The sequence below is a fragment of the Rana temporaria genome, chromosome 1 (assembly GCF_905171775.1).
Source record: "Rana temporaria chromosome 1, aRanTem1.1, whole genome shotgun sequence".
NCBI classification, from domain to species: domain Eukaryota; kingdom Metazoa; phylum Chordata; class Amphibia; order Anura; family Ranidae; genus Rana; species Rana temporaria.
Genome location: NC_053489.1, coordinates 93572466 through 93591595, shown reverse-complemented (window position 1 = coordinate 93591595; position 19130 = coordinate 93572466). Strand labels below are relative to the sequence as shown.

Here is a 19130-nt window from a genome sequence, read left to right as displayed (position 1 = left end):
GGATGTCTTGGGCTTACATATGTGGGAGCAACATGCTTCTGCATGCGAGGACAGGGGCACTTTAAATGTTTATTTTTATATTTTTTACACTTTCCCTTTAAATTTTTTATTTGTGATCACTTTTATTCCTATTGCAAAGAATGTAAACATCCCTAGTAATAGGAACAGGGCTTGACGGGTCCTCGTTATGGAGAGATCTGAGGTTAATAAGACCCCAGTTCTCTCCTCCAGGTTGGAAAGGCAGAGATTAAAAAAAAAGATCTCGGACTTTCCTGCCGAGTACACGGCAGTATTTACAACTGCCAGGCCATGTTGCGCCCGGCTCACCGAAGATCATAGAGACTGCCGGGGACCATCTGATCACCGGAAATCTCTACAGCAAACTTCCGGTGCCAAAGGATTCCTTTTTTTTGGCTCACTCATTGCATGGGCAAGCCGGTAGAAGCACCGGAGGGGGACGTCACCTCCCGCCGCCTGTAAGAACATTCAAGCGGGCTGAACTACCACTATGATTGTTCTTAAGGTGCAGGGAATCACCGGCTGAAAAAGATGATATCTAAATGATGCCTGTAACTGCCGGCATCATTCAGATATCCCCAGTCAAAATCCAGGACGTCATATGACGTCTTTGGGCGTGAAGTGATTAAGAACCATCTTTGGCGGAAATAACAACAAGGAGTCCTGGAAGTGATGGTTTGGCCGCACAGAGCCCTGATCTTATTATTTAGTCTTTCTCGAATAGACAGAAAGATATGAGACAGCCTACATCCAAAGAAGATCCATGGTTAGTTTTTCAGGACTTTTAGAACTACCTACCTGCCGAGTTCCTTCAAAAACTGTGTGTAAATCTACATAGAAGAATTTGTTAGTTTTAAGGCAAAGGAAGGTCACAACAAGTATTAATTTGGATTCCTCTTCTGGTAATTCACTTTCCATTTTGTTAATTGATAAAAATAAACTATTAACACTTCTATTCTGAAAGCATTCCTAATTTATAGCATTTTTTCACACCTGCCTATAACTTTTGCACAGTAATGTAAATTTCTGACCAATACCTTTGCGTGAACATTTTAGAACTAAGAAATCCCTTCAGTTTCCACTTGAAGGACTATAAATAAAAAATACAAATAAAAATAAAAAAAATATTACATAATACAAATAGTTAGATTTAATTTAATAATTACAAAATGTAAATAAACTTTTCTCCATTGCTTCTTACAGAAAAAAAAAAAAAAAAAGATTATGTGAAGAGTTAGAAGTGAAGGCAGAGGTTGAAAACTTCCACAATGTGGGGATTTGTTTATCTTTATTAAAACTTCTAGTTTACAATTATGTAGAAATTTTACAGTTTGAGGAATACTTGGTAACAATCGTATTGTTGCAGCGGTAGAAGAACACTTCATGTTTTCATTCAGGACCCCCACGCTGAAACGAAACATAAGACGATTAATAACTCCATAAAGAAAAAAAAAAAAAAGACAAACACACACACACACACACACACACACACACCAGTGGGGGGGGGGGGGGGCTACATGAAATATGTTTAATATGATTTCTGGCTGGATCAGGCAACAAAATCCTGTCCAAGGGCTCATTCCCCAGCGGAGCATTCTTGGAGGAACTTACTGGCAAGCATAGAACCTGCTCTTGGTGCTATAGCTCCCATCATCACAAGCCAAGCATATATAAAAGAGGAAGCAGCATCCCGCAGAGATTTTAACCTAAATCTATAAAAGATTTAGGATTTAAATACAAGAAGGAAAAGTTTCAGTGCTTTAGTAGTTGTATAGCTTGTCAAATCAAACAGATTTGTGTGGAGCACGAGTGCATGATACACATGTACAGCAAGCTGTTCCCTTGGTATGAGTATTTATGCCAAAACGCCAGAAAGTCCTGATCTACAATATGTAGATTAGTTGTTTTACTGAAGGCTTTCCCTAACCCTTGCTTCACACTCATGCTGTTTTTTTTTTAAAGATATTTTTATTAGGTTTAAGACAAACCAACAAACAGAAAAACACAGACAACCTGGTCATAAATGGTAGGCAATACACTCAAACATAGAAAAATAAACTGACATCGGTGCAAAATATAAAGTAGGCACAGTGGTAAAAGGATCAGGTATAATACCTGGATATAGCAAAAGCGGAGGTCCAGACATTAGAGATCCGTGAGGCACGGCCCATCAAATGGTCAAGCAAGAGTAGTACAATCAGTGCTGGGAGAGGTTTAGCGGACTAGCCAACCATCTACCCCAAATTTTGTGGAAGGTTTTGTTCCATTTCCGGAGTTCAAAAGTAAGTTTATACAGTGGGATAGCGTCATTAATAAGTTTTAACCAGAGGGATTTCAGAGAGGTCTGTGTGCCCTTCCAGGACAGTAAAAAATTTTTGTTTTTCTATGTTAAAAAAATCTGAGTATACAGAGCAGTCTCTTGGCATGTGATGATAGGTGTAATTCGCCAAAAATGCCTAATAGGCAGTTCTTGGGGTGGATTATGTTTGGGAGGCCTACTCATGCCATTTTTAGTGCGTTTTGCAGAAATGCACTACAGTCAATTTAGGATGGTCTGCCATGGATCTCTAGTTCACATCTGTGCATTTTGAACCAGTGCATTTTTGGAAGGGTCAGGGGCTTTTTCACCACAGTAGATTACACATTTTGTGCCCAATAGACTTCAATGGACTGGCACCAAAAATGCAACACTTGCATTTGCGTTTTTGCTTGGCGAATAGGAAAGTATGCCAGTTCTGTTCATAGAGTTTGACTTTGATGCGACTTTACATTCTCTGGCATTCAAGTAGTATCAAGGTAGTGCAGGAACCCCTAGACCCCTTTCACATCCGGGCGCCTGCAATCAGGAGCAGCATCGATGCGATTCTGGCCACGTAACCCTAACATTTAATCCTAGCCCCTAACATGTGACTTTGGACACAGAAAGGATCCTGCAACACTTTGACCATCTAGGTGATTGGGGCGGAAGTTCTGTCCCCCCCCCCTGCAGTCATCTGGTACACCGATAGGTCCAAGAAGACTGCAGCCACCATTCACGCTGCTCATGCATGCTCAGTGGGCACCCAGCTGTGAAGCTGCAAGCTGTCACAGCTGGGTGCCTAGGGTGAAGATTCCTGCGCCGAGGAAAGAAGACACCGATTGGGGTGAGCACACCGCCGGATCATGAAAGAGGTGAGGCTCTGTTTGTTTTTTTTTAAGTCAGCAGCTACAGTTTTTGTAGTAACCTATTTCTTCCACAGGAGACTGGAACTCTGCTTAAAGGCCCCGTACACACGGACGGACAATCCGCTGAAAACGGTCCGCCGGACCGTTTTCAGCGGACATGTCCGCCCGGAGATTTCTGTCTGATGGTTGTACACACCATCAGACAGAAATCCGCGCGTAAACAATACGCGGGGACGTGGCTGCACCGTCGCAGCGACGATGACGCAGCGACGTGGGCGGCCCCGGAAGTTTAAAGCTTCCACGCATGCGTCGAATCAGTACGACGCATGCAAGGGATGGCGGTCGGTCGGACGTGTCCGGTGAGTCTGTACAGACGACCGAACACGTCCGACGGACAGGTTTCCAGCGGACAGATTTCTTAGCATGCTAAGAAATTTTTGTCCGCTGGAAACTGTCCGATCCGCCGGACAATTGTCCGGTCAGGCCTACACACGACCGGATCTGTCCGCTAAAACTGTCCGTCGGACAAATATCAGCGGACAGATCCGGTCGTGTGTACGGGGCCTAAAAAGCTACCATAATGGAGCACTTCATAATAAATATTACCAGACATTGGTTATGAAAATGGTGAGTTATAAAAAAGGAAAAAGCTATGACATCCTGATATTTGTTGTGACCATTTGTGCCACCTGCATGCTTAGTTTGTATAACTCAAACTTACAGATGTTTGACGTTGCACCTATTTCTTTTGGTTATAAATTTTTTTTTAAAAAAATATATATATATTTTTATAATAATAATAAAAACAATAATAATAATAAAAAAAATAAATATCTTCTTGTTCCCCCCCCAAAAAAAAAAAAAAGGGGAGGGAGGGAACAAGGTATAGATAAAGAATTGGACCTAAACTAGGGAACAGGATTAACTCATTGGGGTCATTTGCTAAAGGCAAGTCCACTTTGCACTACAAATGCATTGGAATTGCACTTGAAAGTGCAGTCGCTGTAGACCTGAGGGGAAGCTCTGCTGATTTTATCGTCCAATCATTTTTTATTTTACTTGCATGTCCCCCTCAGATCTATAGCGACTACACTTGAAAGTGCACTTGTAGTGCAAAGTGGATTTGCCTTTTGTAAATAACCCCCATAGTGTTAATCACCTATCTGTACAGATTTCACAATATCCCAACATCTATACAACATGTACTGCCTATTATTCAATAAACAATAAGAAGAAATAAACTACAGGAAAATAAACTAGTTTTAAATTCCATATTTTTGGTGTGAATGAGCCAAGGTCACTTATATCTGTATTTTGATACTCCTCCTTAGCAAAGATTACATGAATGCCAAGCAGTTTATTACACCACTAAAATACAAATATGTGAATGCCCCTAAAAGACTTGCATCTCTATTCAACCAATCTCATCATTCATCCGAATTCACAGCCAGGCCATGGACCACACTGCAAATTACAGTGTAGTTAAAGCATAACTCCACTTTTGTTCAGAAAAAAACAAAAACCATTCCCCTCTGGGTGATCTATGTACATTACAAGGATTTAAACTTTGTTGCCGATTCCTAGCTTTTGTTATTCTAAAGAGATCCCTAGGCAGTTCATTTTAGGCAAAAATTGTTTTTGTTTTTTTAAATGCTTCTAAACCTAAAATGCGGCAAAACGCAGGTAAACACAGCAAAATGGACGTTTTAAGCGTTGGTTACTATCTGTGAAGTTAACTCGTTCAGGAGAGGTTGTAAAAACGTCCCGTGGACATGAAGTCTTGCTGTATGTAACTGAGCAGATCCCTGCTGGCTTATGTGCACTGGAGGGCAGGGGAGAAATTGGGGGCTATTAGACCCCCAATACCTTCATAAAGAGTACCTGTCACTTGCTCAACACTATCACATGGCAGTTTGTTAACCCTTATAAATAAACATTTATATATAATTTTTTTTTTCTAATAAAACAAAACAAGGCAGATGATTGAAGATTAGCTGCATAAATTCACAATACAGAGGTGGGATGGCGCTTGAAAAAATTCAGTAGCAAAATGTAGAGTAGGAACTGTATAAATGTCCCTTAATATATAAGCCACTAGGGCTGCAACTAACGATTATGTTCATAATTGATTAGTTAGCCGATTGTTTCGATTAATAACCTTAAAAAAAGTAATATTGCTGCGATTTGCATTTTTTTGGGCCAATTTGTTGTTGGGCAGATTAAAAAACACAAATTGCCGCAAAAACGCTTTACAAGCTTTTCTGCAGCTTCTCCATTGACGTATATTGAACCAAAAAAAAAAAAAAGCACAGTTTTGCATTAACCACTTAATGCCCAGGGAAGGACTATTTACGTCCGCAAAATGGCACGAACAGGCATATGGGCGTATATATACGTCCTTTCCTTTCCGCGGGTCCGATCGGGACCCCCTCCGCTGCGTGCGGCTTACCTCGGGGAGCGATCCAGGGACGACGGCGCGGCTATTCGTTTATAGCCGCTCCGTCGCAATCGCTCCCCGGAGATGAAGAACGGGGAGAGCCGTATGTAAACACGGCTTCCCCGTGCTTCACTGTGGCGGCGCATCGATCGTGTCATCCCCTTTATAGGGGGGAGACAATCGATGACATCAGACCTACAGCCACACCCCCCTACTGTTGTAAACACACACTAGGTGAAGCCTAACACGTTCAGGGCCTGTGGTTAACTCCCAAACTGCAACTGTCATTTTCACAATAAAGAATGCAATTTAACCACTTAAGCCCCGGACCAATATGCAGCCTAAAGACCCAAGGTGTTTTTACAGTTCGGGACTGCGTCGCTTTAACAGACAATTGCGCGGTCGTGCGACGTGGCTCCCAAACAAAATTGGCGTCCTTTTTTCCCCACAAATAGAGCTTTCTTTTGGTGGTATTTGATCACATCTGCGGTTTTTAGTTTTTGCGCTATAAACAAAAATAGAGCGACAATTTTGAAAAAAAAGCAATATTTTTTACTTTTTGCTGTAATAAATATCCCCCAAAAACATATATAAAAACATTTTTTTTCCTCAGTTTAGGCCGATACGTATTCTTCTACCTATTTTTAGTAAAAAAAAAAAATCGCAATAAGCGTTTATCGATTGGTTTGCGCAAAATTTATAGTGTTTACAAAATAGGGGATAGTTTTATTGCATTTTTATTTTTTTATTTTTTTTTTACTACTAATGGCGGCGATCAGCAATTTTTTTCGTGACTGCGACATTATGGCGGACACTTCGGACAATTTTGACACATTTTTGGGACCATTGTCATTTTCACAGCAAAAAATGCATTTAAATTGCATTCTTTATTGTGAAAATGACAGTTGCAGTTTGGGAGTTAACCACAGGTGGCGCTGTAGGAGTTAGGGTGCACCTAGTATGTGTTTACAACTGTTTGGGGGTGTGGCTGTAGGAATGACGTCATCGATCGTGTCTTCCCTATAAAGGGAATGACGTGATCGATGCGCCGCCATAGTGAAGGACGGGGAAGCCGTGTTTACACACGGCTCTCCTCGTTCTTCAGCTCCAGGGAGCGATCGCGACGGAGCGGCTATAAACAAATAGCCGCGCCGTGGTCCCGGATCGCTCCCCGAGCGGACCCGACCTCCGCATGTAGCGGGGGGGGTCCCAATCGGACCCCCCACCCGCTAATAGGCGAGGACGTACCTATACGCCCATGTGCCTGTACGTGCCATATTGTGGACGTATATGTACATGCGGGGGTCGGGAAGTGGTTAAATGCATTTTTTGCTGTGAAAAAAACAATGGTCCCAAAAATGTGTCAAAATTGTCCGCCATAATGTCGCAGTCACGAAAAAAAAAAAAAAAATCGCTGATCGCCGCCATTAGTAGTAAAAATTTTTTTTTTTTTTTATAAAAATGCAATAAAAATATCCCCTATTTTGTAAACGCTATAAACCAATCGATAAACGCTTATTGCGATTTTTTTTACCAAAAATAGGTAGAAAAATACGTATCGGCCTAAACTGAGGGGAAAAAAAAAAATTTATATACGTTTTTGGAGGATATTTATTACAGCAAAAAGTTAAAAATATAGCATTTTTTTCAAAATTGTCGCTCTATTTTTGTTTATAGCGCAAAAAAAAAAAAAACGCAGAGGTGATCAAATACCACCAAAAGAAAGCTCTATTTGTGGGGAAAAAAGGACGCCAATTTTGTTAAAGCGACACAGTGCTGAATCGCAAAACCTGGCCTGGGCATTTAGCTGCCTAAAGGTCCAGGGCTTAAGTGGTTAAAAAATGTCCTTGTCCTTTCCAAATACGCAGCAGCTGAAAAAATCATGGATGTGAACGTGTCCCATAGGAAAACATGTAAATGAACTGTAATGTGTTTCTGCAAAAAGCACCAAAAAAAAAAAAAAAAAAGTGTGAACCCAGGCCTTAGATGTTTAGTAACATAATGGGGTTAAAAAAAAACAAGTACAAAAAAAGCAAATAATCGCTACTGTAAGGGGTTCTTTTTTTTTTTTTACTGTGGGATAGTGAAAGTAATATTTACAGTAGCGATTTGTCCTTTTTTCCTATAAAGGGATAATTTTTATTTTTTTCAACCCCATTATGTTACTGGCCAATTATTGGTTATAAAAATAGAAAATCGATTAGTTGTTTCAGCCCTATAAACCACGAATAAAGCTTGAATGCCTCACTTGTATATACTCCATTTCTTCATTGGACACAGGTTTTCTCCTGTACTTCTGAGGAAGTGATTTCAATAAGTCATTAGTGTCTGGGGTTGTCACTACTCGGCGGACAGGTGCAGGATTAGAAATTCCTGGAGGATTTTCACTCGTAGCTTGTTGAGCTGTGACTGGAGTAGTGAACGGATAAATCAAAGACTTCAAAGCTTCTTGCACTGAAAGTAATAACACTTGTGGTAAAATAAAGAAAACCAAACAAATGCATAAAAACAAAAATGAGGGGGAAAAAAAAAAAAAAAAAAAAAAAAAAAAAAAAAAACACAACCACACATCCGTTATGGTTTTTTTTGCCATACTAAAGGCTAAGTTCACCTTTTTATGCAAAATGTCACTTTTCATAGTAGATAGAAGCCTTTTCTAATGTCGTTTCTGCCCAAGCCATCCCATTGTAGCAACCTGGAAGTCACATATCACTTCAGGGTTCATTATGGCTAAGGGAGATCAGCAAACAGGTGTTCGCTGGTCTCCATCTCCCCTACCTGTCGACAACTGCGATGCGGGTCCAAGGCCTGCAGGAAAAACAGCAGATACCAGGAGGCATTGGGTGGGGGGGGGGGGGCACAACCCCAGAAGTCACAGAAAGTGATTGGGCAGCTGTACAGCCATCGGGAGTGTATGTAAACCCCTCACTGCCATCAATGGTGGTGGTAGTAATAAGGCTAAAGAGAAAATGATACACAGATTTGTCACTAAATAGTCCACTGCCTTCCGTCAGGTTCATGCAGCTCATTGGCCCAGCACCGACAGCTGCCTTGCAGGTTCATGCAGAACACAGAGCTGAACCCAAGCTCATCGCCATCTGTAACATTCCTCAGGATTTGCCAGTCTATAATTAAAGGGAAGCGACAGCTAGTGAAATCTGAACTGAATTGTAAATATCACCATTAAACACTTCACTGTTTGTCACTACTTCACTTGATCTTGGTATCTGTGCCTGAAAACCTGCTTATCCCAGAGAGTTTTGTACCTGCTACCTGTCCCCCAGGTTAATATAAATATACACACACACATACACACACACACACACACACACACACACACATATATATATATATACATATACACATACACACACACACACACACACACACACACACACACACACACACACACAGTGCCTTGCGAAAGTATTCGGCCCCCTTGAACTTTCCGACCTTTTGCCACATTTCAGGCTTCAAACATAAAGATATAAAACTGTATAAATAGAATCCACCTGTGTGTAATCAAGTATCTGTATAAATGCACCTGCACTGTGATAGTCTCAGAGGTCCGTTTAAAGCGCAGAGAGCATCATGAAGAACAAGGAACACACCAGGCAGGTCCGAGATACTGTTGTGGAGAAGTTTAAAGCCGGATTTGGATACAAAAAGATTTCCCAAGCTTTAAACATCTCAAGGAGCACTGTGCAAGCGATAATATTGAAATGGAAGGAGTATCAGACCACTGCAAATCTACGAAGATCTGGCCGTCCCTCTAAACTTTCAGCTCATACAAGGAGAAGACTGATCAGAGATGCAGCCAAGAGGCCCATGATCACTCTGGATGAACTGCAGAGATCTACAGCTGAGGTGGAAGACTCTGTCCATAGGACAACAATCAGTCATATGCTGCACAAATCTGGCCTTTATGGAAGAGTGGCAAGAAGAAAGCCATTTCTTAAAAGATATCCATAAAGAGTGTTGTTTAAAGTTTGCCACAAGCCACCTGGGAGACACCCCAAACATGTGGAAGAAGGTGCTCTGGTCAGATGAAACCAAAATCGAACTTTTTGGCAACAATGCAAAACGTTATGTTTGCGTAAAAGCAACACAGCTCATCACCCTGAACACACCATCCCCACTGTCAAACATGGTGGTGGCAGCATCATGGTTTGGGCCCGCTTTTCTTCAGCAGGGACAGGGAAAATGGTTAAAATTGATGGGAAGATGGATGGAGCCAAATACAGGACCATTCTGGAAAAAAACCTGATGGAGTCTGCAAAAGACCGGAGACTGGGACGGAGATTTATTTTCCAACAAGACAATGATCCAAAACATAAAGCAAAATCTACAATGGAATGGTTCACAAATAAACATATCCAGGTGTTAGAATGGCCAAGTCAAAGTCCAGACCTGAATCCAATCGAGAATCTGTGGAAAGAACTGAAAACTGCTGAAAAGAATTTTCCCAAATTGGGTTATTGCGCAGCTCAAAAGGAAAGAGGTAATACCATGTAATAAAAAAGTTGTGTTTATTCACATGTTAAAAAGTGGACAAAAATTGGGTAGCATAAATGGATGGAGCATGAGTTGTATCAAGTACACAAACAGCGTTTACATAAATGTATAACAAGCAGTACACAAACAATGTTTATACAGTCAAAAATGTGCATTGTAGTAAAAATGGTCATTCCATCTTGGCCCCATAATTTTTGGGGGTGACCTCTTGTGGTGTTGAGCGGGGTGTTTCACAGTATGTGGACAGCTGTTTTTTCTGCCTGGGATGGAAGCTATCCTTATTAGACCGCCTGATGCTGCCGTTTGGACTGCAGCACATCATTGAGACACATCATCAAGGTAAAGGAATTAATAATTAAAAACTAAAAATTAAAAATTAAAAAATTTATTTAAGATACTTTTGTTTGCAATGTTGCACACGAATTTGCTTAAATTTTTTGACTTTTTGCTTTCATTACATCCTTTTGCACACTGCTCCTCTAGCCAAAGGGCTTTTTGTAAAACCAACAATGTATCTCTTATTACCTAAACTATGATCATGAGATGTCTAACCACTATATGTTCCTTTCCAGCCACACAAACTCTCTGAAGAAGACCTTCAAAGGTCGAAACGTTCGTTAGATTGTTTTTACTACAATGCACATTTTTGACTGTATAAACATTGTTTGTGTACTGCTTGTTATACATTTATGTAAACGCTGTTTGTGTACTTGATACAACTCATGCTCCATCCATTTATGCTACCCAATTTTTGTCCACTTTTTAACATGTGAATAAACACAACTTTTTTATTACATGGTATTACCTCTTTCCTTTTGAGCTGCGCAATAACCCCATTTGGGAAAATTCTTTTCATCATTTTTATCGGGGTGAGCAGCCACATTCTCTCCACCATAGTGTCCTATCTCTTTTCTAGAACTGAAAACTGCTGTTCACAAACGCTCTCCATCCAACCTCACTGAGCTCGAGCGGTTTTGCAAGGAGGAATGGGCAAAAATTTCAGTCTCTCGATGTGCAAAACTGATAAAGACATACCCCAAGCGACTTACAGCTGTAATCGCAGCAAAAGATGGCGCTACAAAGTATTAACTTAAGGGGGCTGAATAATTTTGCACGCCCAATTTTTCCGTTTTTTATCTGTTAAAAAAAGTTTGAAATATCCAATAAATTTCGTTACACTTCATGATTGTATCCCACTTGTTGATTCTTCAAAAATCATAACAGTTTTATATCTTTATGTTTGAAGCCTGAAATGTGGCAAAAGGTCGCAAAGTTCAAGGGGGCCGAATACTTTCGCAAGGCACTATTATATATATATATATATATATATATATATATATATATATATATATATATATATATATATATATATATATATATATATATATATATATATATATATATATATATATATATATATATATATAAATAAAATATGTTTGGGGGTTCCAAGTAATTTTCTAGCAAAAAATGATGATTAACTTGTAAGCAACAAGTGTCAGAAAAAGGTTTGGTCTTTAAGTGGTTAAACTGTCCTCATCTACAGACAAAAGTTCATTCTTTTCATCTAAAAGAACCAAGAGATACATTGCATCTCTTCTCTCTCAGCGCTGAGGAATGTTGGTAAACATTTGTCAACTTGGCTCTGCACTGTTTACATAGAATTGCGGAAACAGCCGATTGGGAGGGGGGTGAATCAAGATTGTGATCTTTTATCAATTAATTGTGCAGCTCTAGCCTATAGCATGCAAATATTCAGAAGTTCTGTATACCGTATGAAGGATAAAAATCTGAGTCAATCTAGGTGAAGAAAGAAAGAGAAAGATGTTGTCCCACACCTCTTCAGGAATGAGACCAACATCCTGTTCCCACCCAGCCCTGAATACCTCAACTGAAGATAATTGAATCCATAAAGCATAGCGCAATTGAATGCAACGCAACCAATTTGAATGTAAAGAAAACTCTCACCTCAACGCTTCAAAAGATTTGAGGAAACCGTTATCATACAACTGAATTAGAGTAGTTACTCCAGATCTTTCCCCATCTCTGAAAACTGGTTCTTAATTCTGGATTGAAATATACACTCACCATTAGGTTTTGGACTACTCTTCCTGTCTGGGAATCGTATTGCTGGAACATGCGGCTTAACCACCTAAAAAACAAAACAAATCTATTGTTAAAAAATAAAATGTAGTGTCAACACCAAATACTCAATAAGCATTTAAAAAGGGGAAAAGGTTATTGAAAAAAACAAAGTAATAACATACGTCATACTTACCTGCTCTGTGCAGTTGGTTTTTCACACAGCAGCCTTGATCCTCCTCTTCTCAGGCCCCCTGTCGGCGCTCCTCTCCCCCGCTGCGAGTGGGCTCGCTCCTGAGCCACACTCTGGGTGTCCATTGACACCCACAGTGCGGCTCCTGAGCCACACTCTGGGTGTCCATTGACACCCACAGTGCATCTCAGCCCTACCCCCTGCTCACTGGCTGTGATTGACAACAGCAGAAGCCAACAGCTCCCGCTGCTGTGACTGAGCCAGTGAGGAGAGAGAAAGAGCAGCGATCCCACAGAGTTGTATCAGCATCGGACTCAGGTAAGTATAACAATACAACTCATTAACCCTTTCGCTACCCTTTGTGTTTTTTTGCACACGTTTAAAAAATCATTTTAGGCCTGAAGATTACACAGAAACCAGACACCCTAGAGAAAATAGGGTAGTTCCAATTTTTTATGTCGCATATTACCACAAAAGGTCTAGGAAATGCAATATTTCAGTAAAAACCACACTAAAGCCTGGGATTGTCTGTTGACAGACTGTTGTCCTAAAATTCAACCGTTTGGCGGAGTAAATAGATACCCAACATGGCAAACATTTAATTTTAATGGTGCCTGAGAAATGACGTCAAACTTCAGTACCCTATATTTTCTATAGTAGACAATGCTTCAAAGGCACCCTATAGGTATCAGTTTAGTGTTACGGAAGAGGTCTGGTGTTAAAATTATTGCTCTCGATACGCAACACGTTTTCACATGTAGGCCCCCCGACGCAGGCCTCAAAAAAAAAAAAAAATGGGTTTATGGGTGCAACTCTCCCCCCCCCCCCCCCCCATCACATAGGGGACAGTTCCCTATGTGATTATTTTTTGGCGATAGGTACTCTTTATGGAGATATGCAGTATCTAAAAGACTCTGCACATCTCTCCTGTCTTTTACTGAATGTTTTGCATTGCAAAAACAGCCTACATCGGCAAAGCAAGCCGGGGACGCCGAGAACGTGACCTGGAAGTGACGTCAGAGACGGGTCACTGCAAGAAGGAGAGGAGAGCAGATGTGTATCATCAAATCTTCTCCTTCCCCTCTACCCACCATGACCGTCTCGGGTCTGCCAATGGGCAAGCAGAGCCCAATAAGCAATATAATATACAAACTCACCAAGAGAGGAAGCAGAAGTCACCAGCAAGACTTCAGTTCAGATAAACATAAATGTCAAAAGTGAAAATGGGATCAGCTATAAGTGATTTTAGCAAAACTAAACCCAAGAACAAAAATTTGAACATTTCAGCCTACCATTTCTCAGATCTGGTGGCTGCATACGTTTTAATTTTTTAAGTTGAGAACAATTTTTTTTTTTAGCAAATACAGAAAATCGCCGTCGATTTTGCCAGAAAGGTGATGTCTAATCACTTCATGTGAGCTTAACTGGAAGCACAAACAATATTTCTCTTCTGTAAACTACAAATAACGTCCCTTCCCTACAATGTAATGTTTTAGGCTAGGTTCACACTGCCACACAGAGAGGTTCACAGCAGGGTGTTCACCGTTTCTGGCCCGATTTCCGCCAAAAATGTGGTCTGAATTCAGACCAGAAGATGCACAGGACACCTGCGCAATTCGCACCGGAGATGTGTGAACCGGTTACAATCTCCTGACATGCGAATTGGATGAGGGAAAGCCTCATCCAATTCGCAATAGTGTGAACCCAGCCTTAAAGGGTCACTAAAGGAATTTTTTTTTTAGCTAAATAGCTTCCTTTACCTTACTGCAGTCCTGGTTTCATGTCCTCATTGTTCGTTTTTGCTATGATGTTGCTGTAATCCTTCTCTGTTCTAAACAGTCTGTTTCCTGATGACCACAGTACTGGGAGCTTTCTCTCTGTGGCACTAATCAAGGAGGTGTGATTACTGTGTGTCTTAAACCCCTCAGAACCAATCACTTTCGTTTTACAAACCATCACTGCCCTCTATTGGCTCTGTGTCTCTGTACTTCACAGAAGCATGAAACTAGATGCATAAACGAAACTGAAACTACAGGTACATTATATGATTGATTTTTATCTATTTTTAATCATTTGGAGCTGGAGGCCTCTGGCCTGGTGGTGCCTGCCCCAGTCAGTTGTTCGGGAGAGAACCCTTGCTCCTCTTTTCGTTGGGAGGAGCGGTTAGTATTTCCCAAACATGATTAGGTGGGAGGGATGGGGGTTGTGGGAGTAGCCTGCTGGGGTGGGCTCTCCCTGCTCTCTCTTCCTACCTTCCTGGCTGGGAAGGGTGCTGCTGGTTCGGGCCGGGGGTCAGGGTCCGTTGAAAAGCCTGTGGAGATAGTGCCCCTGGAGTGGCAGTCCAGGGGTGCCATACATTGCACAAGTGTTTGAGGGGCACTTACCGTATGGCTTTTTGGTCACAATCTCCACAACACACTTTTTAACACCTGCCTCTAGGGCCGAGCCTTTTGTCTAGGACCAGGGGAATTTTTGTTTCCTGGCCGGAGGGCCGGCCATCGTATTGCACAGAGGTACCTTTCCACTCACCTCTCCCACCTTCCTTCTCCCCCACTTTCTTTATTTAACCCCCTTGTTTGTCACTTTGTCTTTTTCTGTTGTTGCACTTTTGTACACCTTTGTGTGTGATGAGTAGGGTGCTGGTCCTCGGGCCTGCCTTGAAAGTCTTGGGAGTGGGTCGACATGGCCTTTCTTGCTTAGTACGCCTGCTCTCACGGGGGTCTCCCTTTGGGGGAGCCTCACCGAGGAGGGTTCTGTTTCGGCAGTCCCTCCAAGAATGTTGGGTCCGTGTCGGCTTCGGCTGCATGGACCACAGATTACCTTCGTCCTTGCCAGGAGCCTAACGCCCCGGAGGATCAGGGTTGGGCCCTTTTCGGAGGGCCATTTGACGATGCACCCGTCACAGTTTTTTGTGTTTCACTCTTTATGTGTGTGCACATTTTTTCCTGCACCGGGTGAAGTTTTTGGGTTCTGTTTTTCAATAGAGAAAAAAAAAATCTATTGATTGATGAGCTGCAACATAATACATTTTTGGTTTTGGGATTAACCACTTAGCGTCTGCGCTATAGCCGAATGACGGCCATAGCGCGGACCCCAAATGCCGGGAGGTTGTCAATAGACGTCCTCCCCTTTGGGCGCGCACTGTGATCACTGAGACTCTGGTGATCACAGATCCGTGTAAGGGGCCGGTCCCAACCCCTTACCACGTGATCAGCCCTCAACCAGTGACAGCTGAGCACGTAATGTAAACAAAGGATCGGTAAATGCTTTTTTTCCCCACCGCCGATAGCGTGAGGAGAAAAAAAAAGCCGATCGGCTTGTGTGCAAGGGACATCGGTGCCAAAGAGGAAGAGGCAATTCTGCCTCATCTGTGCCCACAAATACCGCCTGCCAGTGCCACCTATCAATGCCCACAAGTAATGGCAATCAGTGCCTCATCAGTGCCACCTAGCAATGCTGCCCAGTGTAACCTACCAGTGCCCATCACTGCCACCCATCAGTGTCACTTCTCAGTGCCACCTATCAATGCAGCCTCATCAGCGTACATCAATGAAGGAGAAAAAATTACCTGTTTGCTAAATTTTATAACAAAATATAAAAAAAATATATATATTTTTTTTAAATCTGTCTTTTTAAAAAATGTTAACAAAAAAAAACAAAAAAAAAAAAACGCAGAGGTGATCAAATGTCACCAAAAGAAAGCTCTATTTGTGGGGGGGGGGGAATGATAAATTTTATTTGGGTACAGTGTTGTATGACCGCGCAATTGTCATTCACAAGGGATGTTTACATTCCTTGTGACAGCACTAAAAGTGATACAATTTTTTAAAAAAGGACAGTGTAAAAATAAACCATTTAAATGTACAGAATATCGGCTATCGGCCTGAAAAATACCCGAAAAAAATCGGTATAAGACCTGAAAAACTGATATTGGATGAAGCCTAGTATGAGGTATGGCCAGCCTAATTGTAGAAGCATTTACCCAATAACCAGACATCAATAAATTGCTACACATCAAAAAAATGGCACGGCTCAAGGGAAAATACTTTTAAGCGGAGCGCCATCCAAAAGGGGAAGCTCCGCTTGTTCGCATCCTCCTCCCCTTTACACATTTGGCAATTTACAGGCAGCCTGTACATTTTAGCCTATTTTAGAGCTGCCCGTAAAAAAATATGGCTGCAAGGCGACATGTCAACTGCGTTGCGAAGCTAGCCGGGCCCGAGAAAGCATGTACACGCTCAGTCATTTTCGGCCAGGCAGGTGCATGCGCAGTGCTGTAATGGCACCATTTTTAAATGTAAGGCACTCGTCTTGGACTCGGCGGTGGCATGCGCCTCTCCATCCAGGATGATGTGGCCCCCATGTATTTATGTGGACAAGGATGGGGTGTCCCGTGTGGACAAGGATGGGGTGTCCCCCAGTGTATTTATGTGGACAAGGATGGGGTGTCCCCCATGTATTTATGTAGACAAGGATGGGGTGTCCCCCGTATAATTATGTGGACAAGGATGGGGTGTCTCCCGTGTATTTATGTGGACAAGGATGGGGTGTCTCCCGTGTATTTATGTGGACAAGGATGGGGTGTCTCCCGTGTATTTATGTGGACAAGGATGGGGTGTCTCCCGTGTATTTATGTGGACAAGGATGGGGTGTCTCCCGTGTATTTATGTGGACAAGGATGGCGTGTCTCCCGTGTATTTATGTGGACAAGGATGGCGTGTCTCCCGTATATTTATGTGGACAAGGATGGGGTGTCCCCCGTATAATTATGTGGACAAGGATGGGGTGTTCCCTGTATAATTATGTGGACAAGGATGGGGTGTCCGCCGTATATTTATGTGGACAAGGATGGGGTGTCCGCCGTATATTTATGTGGACAAGGATGGGGTGTCCGCCGTATATTTATGTGGACAAGGATGGGGTGTCCCCCGTATATTTATGTGGACAAGGATGGGGTGTCCGCCGTATATTTATGTGGACAAGGATGGGGTGTCCGCCGTATATTTATGTGGACAAGGATGGGGTGTCCGCCGTATATTTATGTGGACAAGGATGGGGTGTCCGCCGTATATTTATGTGGACAAGGATGGGGTGTCCGCCGTATATTTATGTGGACAAGGATGGGGTGTCCGCCGTATATTTATGTGGACAAGGATGGGGTGTCCGCCGTATATTTATGTGGACAAGGATGGGGTGTCCGCCGTATATTTATGTGGACAAGGATGGGGTGTCCCCCATATATTATGTGGACAAGGATGGGGTGTCCGCCGTATATTTATGTGGACAAGGATGGGGTGTCCGCCGTATATTATGTGGACAAGGATGGGGTGTCCCCCATATATTATGTGGACAAGGATTTATGTGGACAAGGATGGGGTGTCCCCCATATAATTATGTGGACAAGGATGGGGTGTCTCCAGTATAATTATGTGGACAAGGATGGGGTGTCTCCCCTATAACTATGGGGTGTCCCCCATATAATTATGTGGACAAGGATGGGGTGTCCCCCGTGTGGACAAGGATGGGGTGTCCCCCGTATATTATGTGGACAAGGATGGTGTGTCTCCCGTATAATTATGGGGTGTCCCCCGTATAATTATGTGGACAAGGATGGGGTGTCCCCCGTGTATTTATGTGGACAAGGATGGGGTCTCCCCCATGTATTTATGTGGACAAGGATGGGGTGTCTCCAGTATAATTATGTGGACAAGGATGGGGTGTCCCCCGTGTGGACAAGGATGGGGTGTCCCCCGTATATTATGTGGACAAGGATGGTGTGTCTCCCGTATAATTATGGGGTGTCCCCCGTATAATTATGTGGACAAGGATGGGGTGTCCCCCGTGTATTTATGTGGACAAGGATGGGGTCTCCCCCATGTATTTATGTGGACAAGGATGGGGTGTCTCCAGTATAATTATGTGGACAAGGATGGGGTGTCCCCCCTATAATTATGTGGACAAGGATGGGGTGTCCCCCCTATAATTATGTGGACAAGGATGGGGTGTCCCCCGTATAATTATGTGGACAAGGATGGGGTGTCCCCCGTATATGATGTGGACAAGGATGGGGTGTCTCCTGTGTATTGGAGTCACCCTCAGCTCCCCTCTCAGGGTCACTGGCTGCCGCCCCCCTGTATCTGACAATACAGGCAAAACCCGGCACTGAGCCACTAACACAGACGCACCACCATGTCTCTGCCACATTCCTCCAACCTAAATCCAGGCGCAGAGTGTACAACTCTCTAACTTATTTCTCTTACCTGGACGACCCTGCTGGCCGCCGCCATCTTGCTTCCCATGGCGACCCCCAGCTTCCCTTCCGCTTCCGGGTGAGGAAAACGAGCGGTCACGTGACTAGCAGCAGGCAGAACGGGGCTGTATATAAGCTGTGTTCAGCGTTGATGGGAATAGAGGAGAGGAACATTATGAAGAGATGTGGGATTTGGGATAAAGGGAAGTGTTGTAGTCCGGTTTGGTACATGTTATAATCGGTGTGTGTACTGTGAGGGGTTTTCTCATGTTTTTCATAAAAAAATAAAAACTTGTAACAAACATTGTGTCCACCAATCCAGCCATGTGTGAGGTGGCTGCTCCATGTAATCTGGTGCTTCATTCATGCGCTTTAAGAGGTAAAATAGTTCATACTGTTACAATTTAAAAAAAAAATTGCAACTCTAATAAACGTTAATAAATGGTAATCAAGATAAATGCGCCCTCCTG

At 42.6% G+C, this 19130-nt stretch overlaps 1 protein-coding gene across 1 annotated transcript; it reads right to left on the bottom strand.

The window, feature by feature from the left end:
- Positions 1-1274: 1274 nt before the first annotated feature.
- On the bottom strand, positions 1275-18776 carry MRPS36 (mitochondrial ribosomal protein S36). The gene is made up of 4 exons (XM_040340495.1): positions 18671-18776; positions 12224-12287; positions 7869-8074; positions 1275-1425 (listed from the first exon to the last, which is right to left on the bottom strand). Exons 1-4 carry the CDS (start codon positions 18707-18709, stop codon positions 1408-1410), a joined length of 327 nt encoding a protein of 108 aa, XP_040196429.1. The 5' UTR covers positions 18710-18776; the 3' UTR covers positions 1275-1407.
- Positions 18777-19130: the final 354 nt, after the last annotated feature.